Raw genomic sequence first — 18,921 nt, 5'->3', positions numbered from 1 at the left:
TGACCCTACAACTGGGAAGTGTTGGAAAGTTTTGAACCAGACGTCTTCTGGCATCCCTGGTATTGATGATTGAAGGTGATGCTGTAGTAGGTGATGATGGTGATGAGGGAAGGAAGCAGGTGATGGTAGGTGGTATTGGTGTTAAGTGATGAGGAGGGATGGTGTTGTGGGTAAAGGATGGTGGCACTAGGGAATTCTGGCAGCTGGGGTGCAGGAAAAGCACTGAGATCTTGGAGAAGGAAGGCTGGCTTTCCCTCATCTCCCCTTCTCTTGAGCCCCACTGCCAAATTCCACATTACACCCGGCTCAGCTCTCAGGAAGGTGCTGAATTCTCATCCTCTAGAGAAAACCTCAGAGGTAATGAAAGGGCTCCCTTTCTCAGCTTCCTCACACTTCCTACTTGCCCCTCCATTCTGCCTAGGAATTTATTTCTTGAGATTTTTACAGCTACTCCCCTTGCCTCTAGGTAAGGCAGCCCCCTCTAGGGAATAGAGGCATCTCTGCTTGACTCTAGGACTAGGGGAGGGTGGGGAAAGAGACTCAATGACTTTCCTCTTACAGGAGTATAGGCACTAGGCAGTTCTTCCTGAGGTCTATCCTAAAACTTTGCAGAAGACTTTTGAGTTACTTCTCTCCCTAATCTGCCCCTAGGGGGAGTGCCATGCACATTCAGTAAAGGACTGACAGATGGATATCCTATTTCTAAACAGATTGGAATTTCACAGGATGGAGGGATTGGGAGCTGGGAGTGACACCAGGGACAATTTAGTCCAACCCCTTATTTTTGCAGAGGAAGAAATTGAGACTCAGGGAGATAGAGCAAACACAGTGCAATGAGACTGAAGTTAGCAGCCTAGGTTCCAATCTCTCCCTTGTCACTATCTTTGTGACTTTGGGTAAGTTGTTGAACCACCATGGTCCGCAATCTCTTTGGAAAAAAAAGAAGGAATCAGATGACCTCTAAGCTCCCTTCTGGCTCTAAATCTTAGAGAAAAGGGTGAAAAAAATACCCACTGAATTTAGAGTCGGGGGCTTGGGTTCAAACCATGGAACTGTCTCTAAGATGAGTTGTGACAGTGCTGAGGAGACGCAGGCACTGAGAGAGACAAGTTTCACTTCTCTGACCTTCCCTTTCTTTTTCTCATCCTCTGCCTAGATCTTTTCCGGATGGAAAGACTTTCTGGAGACGGCAGAGTTTGACGGAAAGGGCATTGGAACTGGAATTGGGAAACCCTCCTGGGTATGAGTCCTGGCTCTCTGACTTACTTTCTATGTGATGTTGGTAAGCCACCTTCTCTGAGCCTCCATTTTCTCATCTGTAAAATGGGGATAATACATGGTCCAACTTACAGGTCTGGAAGAAAAGTTTTTCGTAAGCTTCAAATCTTTATAGAAATCAAAGTTATTACTGTTATTATTGAAGGAGAAAAAAGGAAAACAAGGAATGAGGCAGATGGAGATTCTGCTCCCAAACTTCACAGAGGCCATCTGCTTTCTTTTGTGCCTCCTACACAAAGTTCTTGAACTTCAAACTCTTTTCTTCCAATCTCCCCTCCTGTGTTGGGTAATTTATTCCTGCTCTCTCTCACACAGTAGCTGAAGCCTGGATACCCTTCGTTGCTTGCCGATAAGCATCCTCCAAAATGGTCCTCATCATTGGACCCTACTTCCCATAGAAGACTATCCCAGATCAAACGACTATTATTCCCTGGGAATAATCGTGTTCCCTCAACCAAGTGAGAGACTCAGACTGTAAAGTCATCTTGGCGCAATGGGCAAAGAGGATCTTAATACAGGTTTAGCGATGGCAACAGGGATGACGATGGTGATAGAAAATGGTGAAGGTGATAGAGAAGGTGGGGATAGAGATGATGATTGATGGTGTTAGGGTAATGATGGTGATAGTGATTGGCGGGGAATGTAGTGATGATGACACTGTGTGCTAGATGATGGTGAGAGTGATAGAGAAGGTGGTGATGGGGATGGATATGAGAGCTGATAGTGTTAGAGAGGGTGATGAGGGTGATAGGGAAAGGGAAAGGGATGACAGTGATGGTGATTGAGAAGGTAGTGATGATAGGGTGATGATGATGATGGTGATAGAGAGGGTAGTGATGATGCTACAGAAGGTGAGTGGTGATAGAGGGTAATGATGATGCTATAGAAGGTGACGGTGGTGATGGTGATGGTAATGATAGTATGGTGATAGTGATGTATGGCGAGAAAAGTAGGATCTTAGTGGAGCTCCACTTTCCCTGATATCATTTTCCCAAGTATGACACTAGTGTCCACATCCAGAATAGCAATAGCTTCACTGCCATGATTATTGCCTTTGAATGCATTCTGTAGCTGTTGAGGTAAGAGAGACATTGCTTGCTTGGGCTGGGAGCCTGGCCCAGATTCAGGGAGTGAAGAGATCAATAGTTATTGAAAAGGCAGACAGCAAGAAATACACACTTGCAGATCATCAGCATGGAGGCGCCTTCATATATCTCAGTGTGAAAGCTGAGCCCTGTGGCCAAGGCATGGGATGGGATGGGATGGGGTGGGTGGGGAATCTGATGTAAACATCTCTCACACTTCCCTACTTCTTTGACCTCCTTTCCTGCCTGCACCCTTCCTGCCTTTTCCTTCTGGACAACAGACAACCACGAAGAACCAGGTCCCCTGGGGAATGGTCCCAGGCAGTTTGAGAGACCCCACTCCATATGCTACATTAGTGTTTCTGCCGCTACACCAGCTGATCCTTCTTCCCCAGCCTTAGGAAAGATGTAGGTGTCAACTGAGAGACTGGCAGCCCAATGATCCTAGCTGTGAGCTAAGAGGCAACTTCAACTCGCAAGCTGTATGATCTTGACAAATCCCTTCACCTCTCTCTCTTTTTTTCTTTTTCTTTTCCTTTTTTTGGCTGGGCAATGGGGTTAAGTGACTTGTCCAGGGTCACAAAGATAGTAAGTGTTATGTGTCTGAGGCCAGATTTGAACTCAGGTCCTCCTGAATCCAGGGCCGGTGCTCTATCCACTGTGCCACCTAGATGCCCCTAAATCCCTTCACCTCTCATGGTTCCAAGTTTCCCATTTGTAAAATGACCCAGGTAAACTGGATGATCTCTAATATCTTTTTAGCTCTGACAGTTTATGAGACTATGGGGCAGGAGACAGAGGTGCCCCATTCCCATGTCCTATCCTGACCCACTGAAGCTGATAAGTACGTAGTTGTTATCTTCTCTCCTGGGACCTTCCTAACAGGTAGTCTATCTCATACCAAAGAGGAGGCTGGAATATAACAGCTCATTGTCATAAGTACATAGTTTTGGGTTCTGCATCCTAATTTTCCCAGAATGGGATAGGATCTCTCAACACTCTTAGGACCACATCTACCCTTAATCTAAGCTGCTCCTTCTCAGAGCTTTTGGCTGGGGCCAGGAACTGTCTTTAAACAGGCAACCAATCAATCAATAAACATTTATTAAGCACCTACTATGTGCCAGCCATGGTACTAGGTACTGACGATACAAATATAAAGAAAGATTCTGAGGAAATGCTTAACATAGGGGAAGGGGAGGAAAATACAATGAGTCCTGAAAGTTCATTCACAGCTTCCTTTAAAAAATTCCTAATGAAATGACATTCTCCCCTACAGCTCTGTCCCCCATCAATCCCTGCATTCCAGAGAAAGAGATATTTAAAGGGATTATGTTCTTTTCCACCAATGTCCACCGCTCAAACATGTTGCTGTCCCTTTAAGGGAGAGTAAAAAGTTGAGCTGTCCAAGAATAATATTATTAGTAATATCGACAGAGTTATCTTGTTATAGTGGGAAGAATTATAATCTTAGAGAAATAAGAGCTGGATTCAAGTTCCAATTTTGCCACTCATCAGCTATATGACCTTGGCCCAGTCAGTTCTGAGTCTCTCTGAGCCTCAGTTTCCTTATCTGTAAAATGAGGATAATGTTTACACTACCTACCCTACAGGGTGGAAAGCTCTTTGTAAACCTTACATGGACTCTCCCCTCTAGCCTGGACTGCTTCCTTACAAATACTCTCTTGTATTCCTTAAGTCACCCACTATGGTCACTCCTGCATTAAACAGAACTCCTGCCCAAAATGTCCTCTTTCTTCCTCTCCCCCTCACCCTTAAGGTCCAGCTTTAGCCTCACCTCCTCCAGGAAGCCTTCCTAGACCCCTCCCCACCCTCATTTCCAGCTCACACTAACCCATCTCTCCTCTCTCGTGGTGTGTATATTCTATGATCACTGAACACCCAGGAACCTGGGATTAAGTTATTTTGGCATCTGTGTGAATCTGGTCTCTCCAGCCAGACTGGGAGCTCCCCAAGGGCAACCTTTTCTTTTCCTTGTCTCTCCCCCGACCCAAATAACAACAACAACAAACACAAACAAACCTGAGTGTAAGGCTGGGTATATAATAAGGATTCACTGAATAAATATATATTGATTGAACAGAGTTTTTTTTTTTAAATAACATAAATTATTCAGCTGCCTATGAAGATATGCCCTTTGTGCATTGAATTGCTTGGGACAGAATATGAGGCAGTTTGGTGTAGGGCAGTGACATCAAAGTCAAATAGAAGGGGGGAGGGGCACTGAACATCCCTGTGGGCAGCATATTGACTTAGTTTTAAAATGTAATGTTATCTGTGTTTTATTGTATTTTATTATGTTGTTAAATGTTTCCCAATTACATTTTAATATGATTCTGGCACACTAGGGAGACTTGCAGACTGAGTCTTAACACTACAGCCAAAGGGGATAAAGCCCTGGACTTGGAATCAGGAGACCTGGGTTTCATTCCCAGATGTAGTGCAAGCTGTGTGACCTTGACCAAGTCACCTACTCCTCTCTAAGTCAAATTCCCCTGATATGTTAGTACAATGGTACAGCAATAATGGGACTGGAGTCCGGGATTGTCAGGAGGAAAGGATTTTGCAAACTTTCAAACTCTATAGAAATGGAACTTTTTTTAAAAAAACAAAAAGTGAACTACAGAAAGAGATCATTCCGTCTAGCTCCTTCAGCCCAGAAAAGGGAAAATGATTTGTCTGAGGTCATACAGCAAGTTAGTGGAAGGGTTAAGACTAGAACCCAGGTCTCCTGACTCCCAGATCAGTGCTATTTTTACTATGATGCCTCATTAACTAAGGGAGCATTGAGTGGCTGCCATGGGAAATAAGATGGGAAGAACTCCTCCCCTTCACTGCCCAATCTCTGTCCACTTCACACTGATTCTCTGATCTAGGAAAGAAAGCATGACCCTTCAGTCTTTCCTCTGACCTTACCACAAGCTGCTACTCTTACACTATCTAATATGGCCTTTTCATTCTCTGAGAGCCCAAAGTCATCTCACAGAACACTCCCTCCAGGAAGATCTCTTTAATGGAACCCATTAAGCTCTGCTCCCTCTGTACCTTGCCTCAGCACAGAGATGCCCTGGGCACCGGGTGGGAGGTTGCATTGAAAACATTTTTGTTTTTGTGTCCAAGATGTCTGGCTTGCTCTCCTGGTCAGATCGGGAATCCTAAGAGCAGGAGCTCTTCTTCATCCTTGTCCTGTCTCCCTAACCTGAGCTCTAACCCAGGAACAAACCAAGCCTTAATCCCAGCCACGGATCGTGCCCTAACCCTACCAGTTATCTCAAAAAACTCAGGGAGTGAATGAGCTGCAAGGGAGACTAGGAGTGAAAGTGTGGATGACTCTGACACACCCTTATTGCTAGAGCCAAGTCTCACTGATGGGAAGGGGAGATGAGGCAGAGTGGCTTCGAGGGGCAGGTTTTTGTATCTTCTCTGTCTCCACTCTGCCCCAGCTAATGAGCAGCCCTGGGCTTGGCTGGAGGGCTGAATAATCCATCAGTGTTTATGTCTTGTACAAAGCTGATGGGTCCGTTGTTGAGAAAATATCTTGATTGATCCCTGACATGGGAAGGAGGGTACACAATGAGCTCAGCAAGAGGAAAACTGGAAATTGGCCAGACCCTCACTCAGGGCTCAGACCCCTGATAGATGGCCAGAAGTGGATGAGGTGATAGCTGGGGAAGTAGGGGAAAGAAGGAGGAAAGGAGATCTCTTTGGGCACAGAAAACTGACAGCAGTGTGACAGACAGTATCTCCTAATACTCACACTGAATTCTTCATTGCTGGAGCCCCTGTTCCTTCACAGAGCTTCCTCATCCCTTCATGGAACTCTGTTCTTCTCCTCACTGAGCACTCATCTCTTCATCCACATCACGGAGCCCCTATCCCCTATAGAAATTCAAGCTCTTCTCACAGACTCTCCAACCAAATCCTTGAGCCTCATTCCTCTCATTAAGCCTTCATCTCCCTCACTGAACCTTCAACCCACTCACTGAGCTCCTATCGTCTCATCACAAAACCCTCAGCCCCCAAATTAAGCCCTTGCCACTTAGAACTGGAGAATCTTATCACCTTCCCTCATTTGTAAAATGGTGATGATAAATGTAACACTGACCTCAAATGAGATAATATATAGAAAACATCACCTAAATGTCAGTTATTATTATTGGTGATTGGGAGGGGCATTGGGGGCTCAAGACACTGCTGGTTCCTCATGGAACATGAACCTTAAAGTGGTACTCTATGGCCAGAGGGAACTTAGAATCCTTTCCTTAGACTGGAAGGGACCTTGGAGAAAACCTAGCCCAAACCCCTTCCTTTTACAAATAAGGAAACTGAGGCTGAAATAGGTTAAGTGACACTAAGTGGGGAAGTTTTCATTTGAACCCAGGTTTTACAACACCAAACCCAGGGTCCGGTTCCTATTTCCTTGGATCTTCTCTGGATCCCAACTTTTCGAACACACTAACTTTGATGCCTCTTAGACTCTACTTATGCAGCTGCGAATATTTTAAAACTGCTGTCTTGAATAATTTTCATCTAAATACAAATTCTCACTCACATTAAAACCCACTGACCCCAGGATTCGTATTTTTTCCTCCTCTTATTCCTAAACACCATAGTACAGGGTCCTGTAACTTTGTCCAGACACTGAATGTGGATCCCTCCAAATTTCTGTCTCTGACTCTCTCTCTCCATTCTCTCTCTCTTCACCATCACACTCCATCTCCCTATCTCATACACACACACACAGGAGCATATATTCCCACACTTGGATACATACATATACATGCACACTCACACATACATATGAATTTTGACATACCATATTCCCTAAACAGTTGAAGACACTCATACCCACATATTCATTCATACTCATGCATAGAGACACATACATTTTCATTGTCAAAGATATATACACATACAAACATAGGCATGTAGTACCTACTCATGTTTACACACACACATGCACATACATATTATATGTATGTGTGTATATGTAATATAAAGATACACTTCTACATCCTCATACCATCTGACACCATAACACATGACACTTACCCTCTCAGGATCCCCACTTCAGACAGACTCAATGATGCTCTTCCCATTGGCCCCTGTGAACCTAGCTTCCCTCTAAAGGTATGAAATCCAACATACTCTAGACGTCAGTATCTTGGGACTGAGGGGAAAACCAGGTAGGATATGGCTCAGGCTCTAGGGCCAGATGAGACGTCTGGAACCCAGAGATGGCTTCACTCTTCTCTTATCTCAACCTACCACTGGGCTTGTTTGTCAGGGGGACAGACAGGCTGGGGCTGGGGCCCTATCCTTCCCAATGAGAATCTGATTTCCACCTCCTCTAGCCAGCCCAAGGAGCACTAGAAGACCACACCCCAGTCTTCAAGTCCAGATGCTCTCCGGGGGCTAGCCGTGCTTCTGGCTACAAGCAGAGGAAGGGAGAGCAATTTCAATGTAAGCTATTATTACAGATAAATCACAGAGCTGGAAGTATTTTGATACATGCATAATTGCATATTTAATATGAAATTATATCTGTATCCTTTGAAACAGAAGAGGGAAAAAAGGTCACTCTCATTGAAATCATAGAATGATAGAACCTCTGAACTGGAGGGGTGCCTGAAGGATTATCTTATCATTCACCCTCATTTTTCAGATGAAGAAACTGAGGCTCATAGAAAGGAAGTAACTTTCCTATAGTGAGACTAGTTGTTGGTAGGGTTGGCATCTGAGGACCCCGGACCCAGGTCTTTTGGCTCCAAATCTAGCGATCTTCCTATTACAGGAAATGTTGTCTCAGAAGCCCCATTCACGGACAATGATTGCAGTCCCCAAGTTCTAACAGTCTATGAATTATTACAATTATGATTATTATTAGCAAAAGGCTCAGTTGATCAGGAGTTAGCTGGGTCAAAGAACAGGATTCTGAGAGGGTGGAATACAGGACACTTCATTGTTGTGGGGGTTGGGGAGAGTGGAGGGAAACTGGGGTGGGGGGAAGAAGAGAAAGAATTACTTGGGTAGAGTGTAGTGGTGAAGTGGAGAAAGATGGACCACTAAGAACTCTTGATGAAGGAAGTGTTGTGTGAGGCAGTCCCTGCCCTGAAACTTACTGTGTGGTCTTCAGACACTCATTTTCCTTCTCTTGGCCTCAGCTTCCTCATCTGTGAAATGATGGGGTTCAGCAAGGCGCTGAGATTTCTTCCAGCTCTAAATCCTATAATATCTGTGATCCCATGAAATGGGAAGTGAATAGTACAGAAAACTAGCCATGTGGTTCTCATGGCATCTCACCATGAGGACCAAGCATTGGGATCATTGGCTCATAGAATTTTAGAATCTCTAAGATGGAAAAGGACCTTCCCAATCATAGAACTATAGGATTTAAAGCTGGAAGGGACCTAGAGATCAGCTAGCCTAGCTCCCTCTTTTCTCCTAGATCAACAGGAATCCTTTTTACAAATTTCTCTCCAGCCTTTCTTCTGGGGAGACTTAGAGACATGTCTGTGATCTAGTTAAAAAAAAAAGGCTCTCTCTCTCTCTCCCTTTATTATTTCCTTTTTTCTCTCTGCCACTGTCCTATCTTTTCCTAGCTTTCTCTCCTTTCCCTATCTCTCTCTCCTTCCATCTCTGTCTCTCCCTCTGTATTGATCTCTTCTTTCTCTTTTTTTTTCAGTCTTTCTCCTTGTCCCTCTTTTTTCACTCTGTCCCAAGTTTTCTCTGTTTAGCTCTATCTCCATTTCTTTCTTCTCCATCCCTCTACCTCCTTCTGGTTCAACCTGTCTCTCTTTCTCTCTCCCATTATTTTCTCAGCCCATAGACTAGGCACTAATCCTCCCCTTGAGATCTGTCACCTCATTCACTTGAGTTCCCATTTAGAATAAATAAGCAGCTCTCTCCGAGCCAGGAGATAGATCTTTAAGGGAGCTTGGAGATGGGATCCTGCTCCTTCTGAGGAATACCTTCTCCCAAGTCATTTATGGCCCTCCTGATGCCACCCATAGACAATCTCTCTGAGTACTAGGAGGCTTGAAATGTGCCATGAAGAAGAAGCAATCTCCCCAGCCTGAGACTCACCCCAACATCCTGTACTCTTGCTGGCTGTGATTATACTCTTGGAGGGAGAGCCTAAAGCTGACCTAGAGATTTCAAGGAACCCCTATATAACTGCCAAGAAACCTCACAAGTACTGGTAAATACAGGACAATCAAAGGACTTGGGGGGGGGGAATGCTTAAATACAATGTGACCAGAGACCAGTTAAAAGGAACCTCCAACACAGGACCCCTGGGAAGAGGAGCCTTTGGCACAGATCTGCCAACTGTCTTTAGGGAGAAGATCTAAACGCATTGATACCAAAAAGCCCTGGGAAGGACCCTTTAGACACAGGAGACCCCAAGGGACTTCTGGAAGGGGAATTTCTAAACAGCAACCAAAGATTCCGGAGGGAGCTGCTAAACGCAGCACAGCTAAGGACTACTGGGGTCCACCTCCAAATACAGAGTTGCCAAGAACTCTTGGGGAGATGTAGACAGATACCCAGGAATTATGTTAAGATACCTTAAACATAGACAGCACAGACTCCTTTGGAGAGGGAAACTTTGAACACAGATCCACCAAAGACCTTTAGGGAGGAGGTCTTAACCAGAACTTCCTAGAACCCCTGAGAAGACCCCCTTAGACGTGGAGCTAACAAAATGCCTGGGAATGGGAACCCTAAACACAGAATGACCGAGGGCTCCTGGGGCAACTCTTAAAAATAAGGGTTTCTGGGGTGGATCCCTAAACACTGTTATACTAAGGATACCTAAGAGAATGTCTGAAAACAAGGCCACCAAGAACCCCTGGGAGGGACACTTTAGACACAGACCCAACAAGGACTCCCCGGGGAAGCCCTAAAAACAGACCAACAGCTTCTGAGAGGAACCCACAAATACATAGTCACAATATCTATGGAGCTCAAATAGAACTCCCAAGGACCTGTCGGGGACCCTTAGATGTTTAGCTGCCAAGGGAGACGGGGGTCTTAAAAGCGAAGCCATCAAGTTCTCCTGAAGGAACCCTTCGACTTTGCCCCCCAGACTCTAAAGAACTCTAGCTCTTCTCCATCTCCCTATCCAGTCCAACTCCTTTCCTTAGGAGTTGACCTCTTCACCCTCCCTTTCTCTCTTCTTCCCCCCCCCCCCCCCCCTCCCCCCCGCCCCCCCCCCCGCCCACGGAAGGAGAAAACGGTCGGAAGGTCTGAGGGAGTTACAGAGGCACTTACCAGTGCGTAAACGGAGCTGAGCACGGAGCAGCAGAGGAGCAAGGCAAGACTGTGCGAGATCGAGATCCGGGGCGCTCCCATCGCCGCCGTTCCCTAGGGCCGAGTCCAGCGGGGCTGGGGACAGAATGGGCCGGGCCAGGACGGGCGGGCCGGGCCAGGAGGGAGGGGTGGTGGTGATGGCGAGGAGAGAAGGGAAGGCCTGCGGGTTAGCCAAGGGGGCGCAGGAGGCGTCTTCGACCCCCTCGCCCCCCTCTCTCCCTTTGCCCTCTTTCTTCTGGATCTCCGGGAGTTCGTTCCCAGACCTAGGCTGCAAGAAAGAGGCGGAGGCAGAGGCTACCGCCCCGAGGCTCTAGACGTCTCCTCCCGAGGCTCTGAGAAGCCCCAGAGCCCGTCACTGGCTCCATGTGCTGGGCGAGCGCGACCGAGTCGGAGAGCAAGCGGAGAGGGCGAGCAGAGCGCAGTGCGCTGGGTTAGCTTGCTGGGTATCTGCCTCGGAGTAGGGAAATCACATCCATATGTCAGAGCTGCTCTTCTCCCCCTCCCAGTCCCGCCCCCAACTCCCCCCTCCCCTTAATGGGAAGTTCGAGTCGTGGTTTTGTCCAACGCTCAGGGGTGGGGTGGGGGTAGCAAAGACGGGGGTGTGGCCTGGGGGTTGCAGAGGCTGCAAGGGGTTGGAATCCTGGGGGGCTACGTGGGAGAGGGGGCCTGAGGCGGTGTGGACTAAGGAGTCTGGGGGTTGTGGATGCCGGTCTCCTTGTGTGTGTGGAGGGGTGGAGGTTAGGGGGTGTGGGAGCCGGCACGTGGGGGTGTTGAGGGGGTAAAAAGGGAGCAGGGGTTGGAGTGGGATGGGGAGTGGTAATGAGGTGGGGATGAGAATGGAGAGGAGAGAGAGAGGGGGGTGGGTGGGATGGGATTAAGGAGTGGATTGAGAAAGGGGTAGTAGGAGGATGAGATGGGATGGGGAAGGGGAGTGGTCAGACGGGGGTGGGGGAGGAGGAGTGGTTTGGACTGGGGGAAAAGGGGGAATGGGCTGGGGAAGGGGAGTGGTCGGGGCCCAGAGGGGGAGTGGGCGGGGCTGGGTGAAGGGTGGTCGCAGAAGTCCGGGTGTATTTTTAGATCTGGTAATTTTATCTTTTCCAGGTTTCTAGGGAAGGGGGGAAGGAAAGCGCCGAAGGAGACAGTGAAGGGGAGGGAAAGGATGGGGGTTGTAGGGTAGCGTTTTTCTGCAATTTAAACAGCGCCTGGTCGTAGGGGGAGAAAGTCTTGTTCAACTTTGCAGTAACACTCAAACCTACAGTAGTCGGAGGCTGGCGGCCGCCAGCTCCCGTCCCCAGCCCCGGCCCCTTCTCCTCCCATCCCTTCCCTCTTTTCCCTCCCTTCCCTCCCTTCCCGGGCCTGGCCCGCCGGCCCGGCGGCTTCCCTCTCATTCCCTCATTTTCAGTCTTTGGGCCCAGGATCTGCTTCCCCTCCTTCCCCCAGCCCCCTCGCACTGTCTGCCTGTCCAGCTCAGTCTCTGTCTTTCTTTTTTCTTCCGTCTCAGTCTGCCGGTCTTTCGGGTTCCCTTTCAGTCTGTTTCCCTCTCAGTCTCCCTAGGTCTTTTTTCTCCGGCTTTCTCTGCCTTCCTCCAGGCGTCCCCCTCCCCTCCATTTGGGTCTCTCTCAGTGTCTGTCTCTCCTTACCTCCCCTCTCCCTTTCTCTTTCTGTAGCTGCTCTCTCCATCTGTCTCTTCTTAGTCTCTGCCTCCACCTCTGTCTCTTTCTCTTTTAGTCTCTGGTGCTGAAGTCCTTCTTCTTCTTCGCTCTGTCTCGCCCCCACCCCCATCCCCCGAAAATATTTGCAAGTTTCCAAAAAAGCCCCGAAGCGGAGCGGGAGGAGGGCGGGCTCTGGGCCCTGGGGCTGCTACATTAGCGGGCTGCCCCAAGACGGCGTCTTAGGAAGGGAAAGGTACAGCACCCCCGGCCTGCTCGGCTCCCCATCTGTCCTGACTCCGAGCTCCCAGCACATCCACTCCACCCTCACATTACATGCACACTACACACAAATACACACACTAACACTTACTCTGAGCCGGCAGCCTCGGGCCCCGCTTTGCCATGGATGTCGGGGACCCCCCGACGGCCCCCCGAGGACAGCGCCCCGTCCGCGATCCCGGGGGGACTTCATCGGGCGCCGGGGCCCCTTCCTACTCCCCCTCCCTGCACCCGCCCTCCTCCTGCTCCTCCCCACCTCGTCCACCCCACTCCTCTGGTCCTCGGCCTCCTTTCTCTCTTTTCAGGCTGTCTCTCTCCCTAATTCTATTTCCACGACTGTTTTTGCTGCCTCCTTCTTTCTCTGTCCCTTTCTCGCTGTCTTTCCCTCTGGTTCCCTTCTTCGCTACCCAGCTACTCCGGCCCGGAACACTACACTGACAGTGTTTACAGGGAGAGGAGGGGGGAAGGAGGGGAAGGAGGAGGGGGAGGAGGAGGGATGAATTGGGGGAGGAGTCCTGAAGTCCCAGGTTATAGGGCAGGGAGGGGGACGCCATGAGCCTCCCACCCCCACCCCAGTAACCTCCGAACCCAGACCGTGAGTCCTTTCCAAAGTTTGTGTGTGCTGGATGCTGGTGGGGTCCAGGGGCATTTGTCTCACCATTCCCGCTGGACCGGTTCATTCATATCCCCTGGTGGCCCGGAGAATTGGCTTTGGGGAGAAGGAGTTGATTTTTTTCTTTCCTTTCCCCCACCCCACGCCCCCCACTTCAGACTTTGGGTTCTTGAGAAGAGGATGGCTGGGGAAGGGAAAGTTAGGCAGAACACAGAGGGATTACGCCCCCATTCCAGGCACTACGTGGCCCCAGAGAATGGGGCTGCCCATCTGTGGTCCTTAGTGTGTCCATCAGTCCCTTCATCAGTCTCTCCTTTAGTCCTTTCCCAGTTCACTCCGAAGGTGGGGGCTCTGACGACCCACTTTATTATTTTTTTTCCCATGAAATTGCTATTGGGTTAATTTTTTCCCCCTCCTAATTGCAACAGCCCCTCAGTGTCTGAATAGGTGCCTTCAGTTCCTTCATGAAAAGGCCCCTCTTTCCAGGGCCGGAGCAAGGTTTCCTGGTAAAGCCAGAAACCTCTCTCTCTCTCTCTCTCTCTCTCTCCTTTTCTATTTATATCTGTCTCTTCTCTCTTTTTTTTTCCTGTTCTGCCCTTTCTGCATCCCTTTCCTTCTTTTCTCTCTTCTCCCTCTGAAATCTTTCTCTCCCTCTTCCTTGTCTCTCTTTTCCTTGCTTTCCTTTATCTGCTTCTCTCTCTCAAGCCCAACTTCGATAGCTTATGTAGGTAGAGGGGCTGTGAGATCTGAGAGGCAGGTGGGTATATAGCAGCTCCCCTCTCTTCTTTTTCTGTCTAGGTCCTCAGACCCAGAGCATTGAAAAGGCAGGAAATTGGAGGGCTGGGTCCTTGAGTGCAGGGAGCCCAGCTCTTTATTTGAAAGCCCTCTTTCCTCACTTCCCTTTACTGAGATACCTCTGGTAGTTAGAAAAAGAGGAAAGATCCAGAGGAGGGGAGGCCTCCTGTGGATTTTTTGGGTAAAGACAGGAATGATAAGATTCTAGTCTTGGGTTACAAGGTGAGAAAGGAAAGGGGAGAATTTGAGACCTCTAGAGCTGGCTTTGAGATGAGCTGGTGGAATCTCCTGCCATTCCTCCCTCCCTCCCCATTCATTTAAGAATTGGGAAACTGAAGCCTAGAGAGGGGAAATGATTTGCCTAGGGTCATATATCTAGTTAATGAGAGAACTGGAACTAGAACCCAGGTCTTCTGATTCTTAGCTGGAGTCTATTTGTATTACATATAGGATGAAGGACCAGAGATGGGCTGTTTGAGGAATATGGGGGCTCAGGGAAGGAATCTGTATTCAGTGGAAAGGAGATATGACCAGCAAGAGGGATGCTGCTGCTGCTTGTTCTAGAAGAGGACCATGACATCAGGGAGGAGATGCCATGAAATATGAGGGAATTGGATTTAAGTGAGGGAGAGCTGTGCAAAATCGCCAACCTCACTTTATCCTCTGGAGCCATCTGGGTCCAGTGGCTAGATATAGATCAGGACGACTGGAGATGGCCCTGCACCTTCTTCAAGAGGCCTTTCCTGATTACCCCAGTCCATACCATGAAAGCTTACTGGAGGAAATGGGGACTGACTCAGTTATAGGAATGGGGGAGTGGTCTGGTACACTGTCTTGTGCTACCATTGGTTAAGTGGAAATGGATAAGATGAATTTCGCAGCAGGGTTTGGAAGAGAGAAATATCAGCCTTTTATCAGGACATAGCTGATCAAGAGTACAGTAAAGACCCATTCCCTAGGGATGAGAGAGTTTCCATTTTCCTCTCTGAGGAATTTGGCCATCATGGACTCTGAAGTGAAGTAGAGTCTTTCCCCCAATACTTGCAGTGGTCACTTAAATGAAAACAGTGAAAGTACTGGGTGAGAGTCCATTTCACTTTAGAGGCTGTGATTGCCAAATCCCTCTTAGCCATTTTTATTTGCTCTTTTTCAGTCTGAAGATTATTCTCCTTTAGATAAGAGAAGCAAAATAGGTGTTGGGTGGTGTTGTGTACAATGGAAAGTGCACTGAACTGAAAGTCAGAAGACCTGGATTTGAGTCTTGGCTTATTTTACTACCTGTGTGATCTTGGGCAAGTCCTTTGCTCTCTATGAGTCTCAATTTCATTATCTGTAAAGTGGGGGCATTAAGTGGAAATTGATTCTAAAGTCTCTTCTGGCTCTAACATTCTGTGATTTTGTAATCTAACAGAATCATTATCTCTTCCAACTGGACCTGCCACTTCCTTACTCTTTGCATCTCACCCTAGATAGTAGTTGCTGCACTGAAATAAATCAACAATGTCTTTTACATTGTCCAGAATAGTTATCATTCTTAAGACTTCCACTATGGAGACTTTCTCTGAATGAACTAATATATCCTTCTTCTCTTGTGTTTGGGAGATGGGAGATGGCGACTTAACGGGGAGTCAACTAGCACTCCTGGGAGATAGATAGGGGTGACAGTCATTTTGTAGTGAATGTCAAAAAGGTTTAATAGTTGATTTCATTTCTTATTTCCTTATATTGTTTCATAAGTTGCCTTTTATTTTGAATTCCTGTATCATCTGGCTTGGTTTGATATAAAGAAGTAAATTTATGGGGACTCGAAGGTATGAATTTGAATAGGTGACTACTCCAATAATAGCATGTAGCTGAGTGCAATTATGAGGGAGGCCACAATGGGGGGGATCCAGGACACATTTGGAAAAGATCTGAATTTGGAGGGGGATTATGAATTCAATATAAGTTTGACATGGTAGCAAAAATGCTAATGCTATTACAAGCTGCACTGAGAAGACTAGTATCCAAGATGATAGTTCTCCTATCCTACACCACACCTAGAATATTGGCACCATATTTTAATAAGTGCATTGAAAGAGTGGAGTTTGCCAATTAGAACTTTTTAAAAGTAAAATGGCTGCCTTGGGAGTTGGGGAATTCCTGGAGGTTTTTAAATGGATGCTAGATGACCTTTTGTTGGTGATGTTGTAGAAGTGTTTTGCATTCAGGGACCAGCTGGGCAAGATAGCCTCTGGGGTCCCTAACTCTCAAATTCTGTAATCCTGTGAGTTAGGTGCCCAGACCCAGAAGAGTTATACCCCATGGATGGTGCTGAAAAACTTAAAAATGTGATTCTGAAACTGTTGTTAATAATACCTGAAAAATCATGGAGAAGTATCTATAGGAGTATCTATAGATATATAGTATCTATATCTATATCTATATAGTATCTATAGATATATAGATATAAGTGTCTATAGAAGGCTATAGTAAATGTTATCTTGATTTTCTTACAGGAGAGGAATGGGGATGAGGAGAAATAGATTCTGGAAACTATATGCCTGTGATTTAACCTTGATCCCCAATAAAATTCTAGAAGGAATTATTAAGTAAATTATTTTGAACACTTAGAAAAGAAAAAAGGGAATCACTAGAAGCCAGTATAGGTGCACTAAGAGCAAGTCATGCCAGACTAATTGTTTTTTTTTTACATGAAGTTACTAGAGTGGTAGATTGGAGGAATTTCATAGAGAATTCATATTGATCTTAACAAAGAATTTTACCAAGTCTCTCATGATATATTGGTGGATAAGGTGAAGAAATGCTAGATGAGTTGTAGTACAATTAAGTAGATACATAGCTGGTAGAACATTTCTATCCCCAAGCTATTAGGTTTTTTTGGATCAATGTCAACCTGGAGAGAGGTATGTCATACCCCACTCCAAGGCTGTCATTGATTTTGCTTTGTTAAGTGTTTCGGTCAATGTCTTGGATGAAAATCATTTACTTGAGTCCTCCTTTGATGTCTAATCATGGCTCAGAGGTGACCCTGAATCCCTGAAGGAAATGTTGGAAAGGTTCCAATTTTGTCGTGTTGTACCAAGCTGGAAAGGCTTTAAGAACAGCTCGAAGGCTGGCTGTCATTCAAGGACCAGCCTACCTAAGTTCAGAGAGATTCATTGATGGAAGGTTGCCCAAGAGAGGATGACTTTTTTTTCAACCATGGCCATTTATTGAGGTTAGGAAGGGTGGTGATCTGTATCAATGGAGGGAATACCTATACCAATTAAGTAAGAAGCACTGGATAAAGACATGTATGGCAAGTTCATTACAATATGCAAATGACATGAGGCTAGGAAGGATAACTTGAAAGATAGGAGTGGGATGGTATGAGACAGGCTGAAATGAATCCTGAAGAGGGTGACCAGGATAACAAAGGGCATGGAGGCCATTCCATATGAGAAGCAGTTGAAGGAATTGGGAATTTTTAACTTGAAAAAAAAAAAAAGACTGCAGGGGGAGACCACAAATTTAAAATATCTGAAGGCTTGTCATATAAAGAGACTTAGTCTGCTTGGTTCCAGAAGTAAGAACTAGGAGTAATGGTAGAAATGACAGAGAAATAGATTTTGTCTCAAGAAAGTTCAATTTCACAAACATTTACTAAGTGCCTACTTCGTTTAAAGTACTGTGCAAGGAGTGTCGCGTCAAATTTCCTAAAAATTATAGCTGTCCTGAAATGGAGAAGTAGTGAGCCCCATATCACTGAAATTCTTCCAACAGAACCTGGATGGTCATTGATCAAAGATATTGTAGAAGGGTTCCTGTTTCGGCAGATGTTAATTTTGCTGATTGATCCCTTGAGGTCCCTTCCAACTCTGAGAGTCTATGATTTTATGAAACAATTAGAGAACAGTGTAACAGTGAGGAAGTAAAAGCTCAGACATATTACTGATAATAATTGCTATAGAAATTCTGAGAAGAATTGCAGAATGATCAGAGAAAAAAAATCACATAGCTTGGAGTGGTCGAGGAAGGCTTCCTGGAGGAGGACTTTGCTTTAAGAAGTTCAAATGATAGGGTATGCAGGATAGATTATCAAGGGGAAAGATTAAACAATTAGTCTTGAGCTGTGTCTGGAAGAATGAGTAAGATTTGGATAGTTGGAAATGAGCAGATGAGACATGGTAGGAAGAGGGATGATAGAGAGTAGACTATTCTGGCTGGACAAGAGAAGGCTAAACAGGTGAGAAGGGGCTGAAAAGCCGTTCTGTGACCAGAGTTAGGGTTTAGCAAATGACTAAGTTTAGAGATCAGCTAGTTATCAGGGCCAAGGGTCAGTCAATGACCTGGGTTAGAGCTCAGCCTGTGACTGGTGTTAGGTTTCTGTCTGTGTGTAGAATTAGTTGCCAATCGCTGACTAGGGCTGGGGTTCATGCTAGAGCAAGGGAACTCGGGTTTCTCTTCTTGAGATAACTGATCTGTAGAGGCATGGTCAATTTATGAATTTGACTTATGATTTCTTTATTGGTTCTCTTTGGTTCTCTATTTCTATCCTAGTGCTCTGACCACATCCTCTGACCACAGGAAAGCTAGTTGCTGCCCTGAGTTAGGGTCTGGTTTGGGGGCTCTGAGCAACTTGGACCTTGGGACAGGGACACTGGGGAGTTTGAGACAGAGAGAATGGGGCTAGGGGAGGGTCAAGGTGAGCGGACTCCAGAGAAAGTTCCATTTATTAAGATTTTTGAATTGGAAGGGACCTTGGTGGGTATTTAGTTCAACTTGTACCTAGTCAGGAATCCCCTTTATAACACTCTTGGCAAATTCTCATGTAATCTCTATTTGAAGAAGTTCAGTAATAGGGAACTCGTTAACTACCAGGGCAGTTCATTTTTTTCCCTCT

At 46.4% G+C, this 18,921-nt stretch overlaps 1 protein-coding gene across 3 annotated transcripts in view; it reads right to left on the bottom strand.

The window, feature by feature from the left end:
* The window catches only part of PTH1R (parathyroid hormone 1 receptor), a 63,399-nt gene extending 50,663 nt beyond the window's left edge, over positions 1-12,736 (bottom strand). For 2 of the 3 annotated variants that reach the window (XM_027842189.1, XM_027842191.1), the window contains exons 1-2: positions 12,720-12,734; positions 10,659-11,144 (exon numbers count right to left, since the gene is read on the bottom strand). In XM_027842189.1, coding sequence (XP_027697990.1) covers positions 10,659-10,739 — 81 coding nt within the window. In that variant the 5' untranslated portion in view covers positions 10,740-11,144; positions 12,720-12,734. Of the gene's footprint in view, positions 1-10,658; positions 11,145-12,719 lie in introns of all 3 variants that reach the window. The other variant, XM_027842190.1, reaches the window with a different exon arrangement.
* Positions 12,737-18,921: the final 6,185 nt, after the last annotated feature.

The sequence above is a fragment of the Vombatus ursinus genome, unplaced genomic scaffold (assembly GCF_900497805.2).
Source record: "Vombatus ursinus unplaced genomic scaffold, bare-nosed wombat genome assembly UNPS02014867.1, whole genome shotgun sequence".
Lineage (NCBI taxonomy): Eukaryota > Metazoa > Chordata > Mammalia > Diprotodontia > Vombatidae > Vombatus > Vombatus ursinus.
The sequence above is the reverse complement of the archived record's forward strand: the minus strand, read 5'-3'. Positions and strand labels throughout refer to the sequence as shown.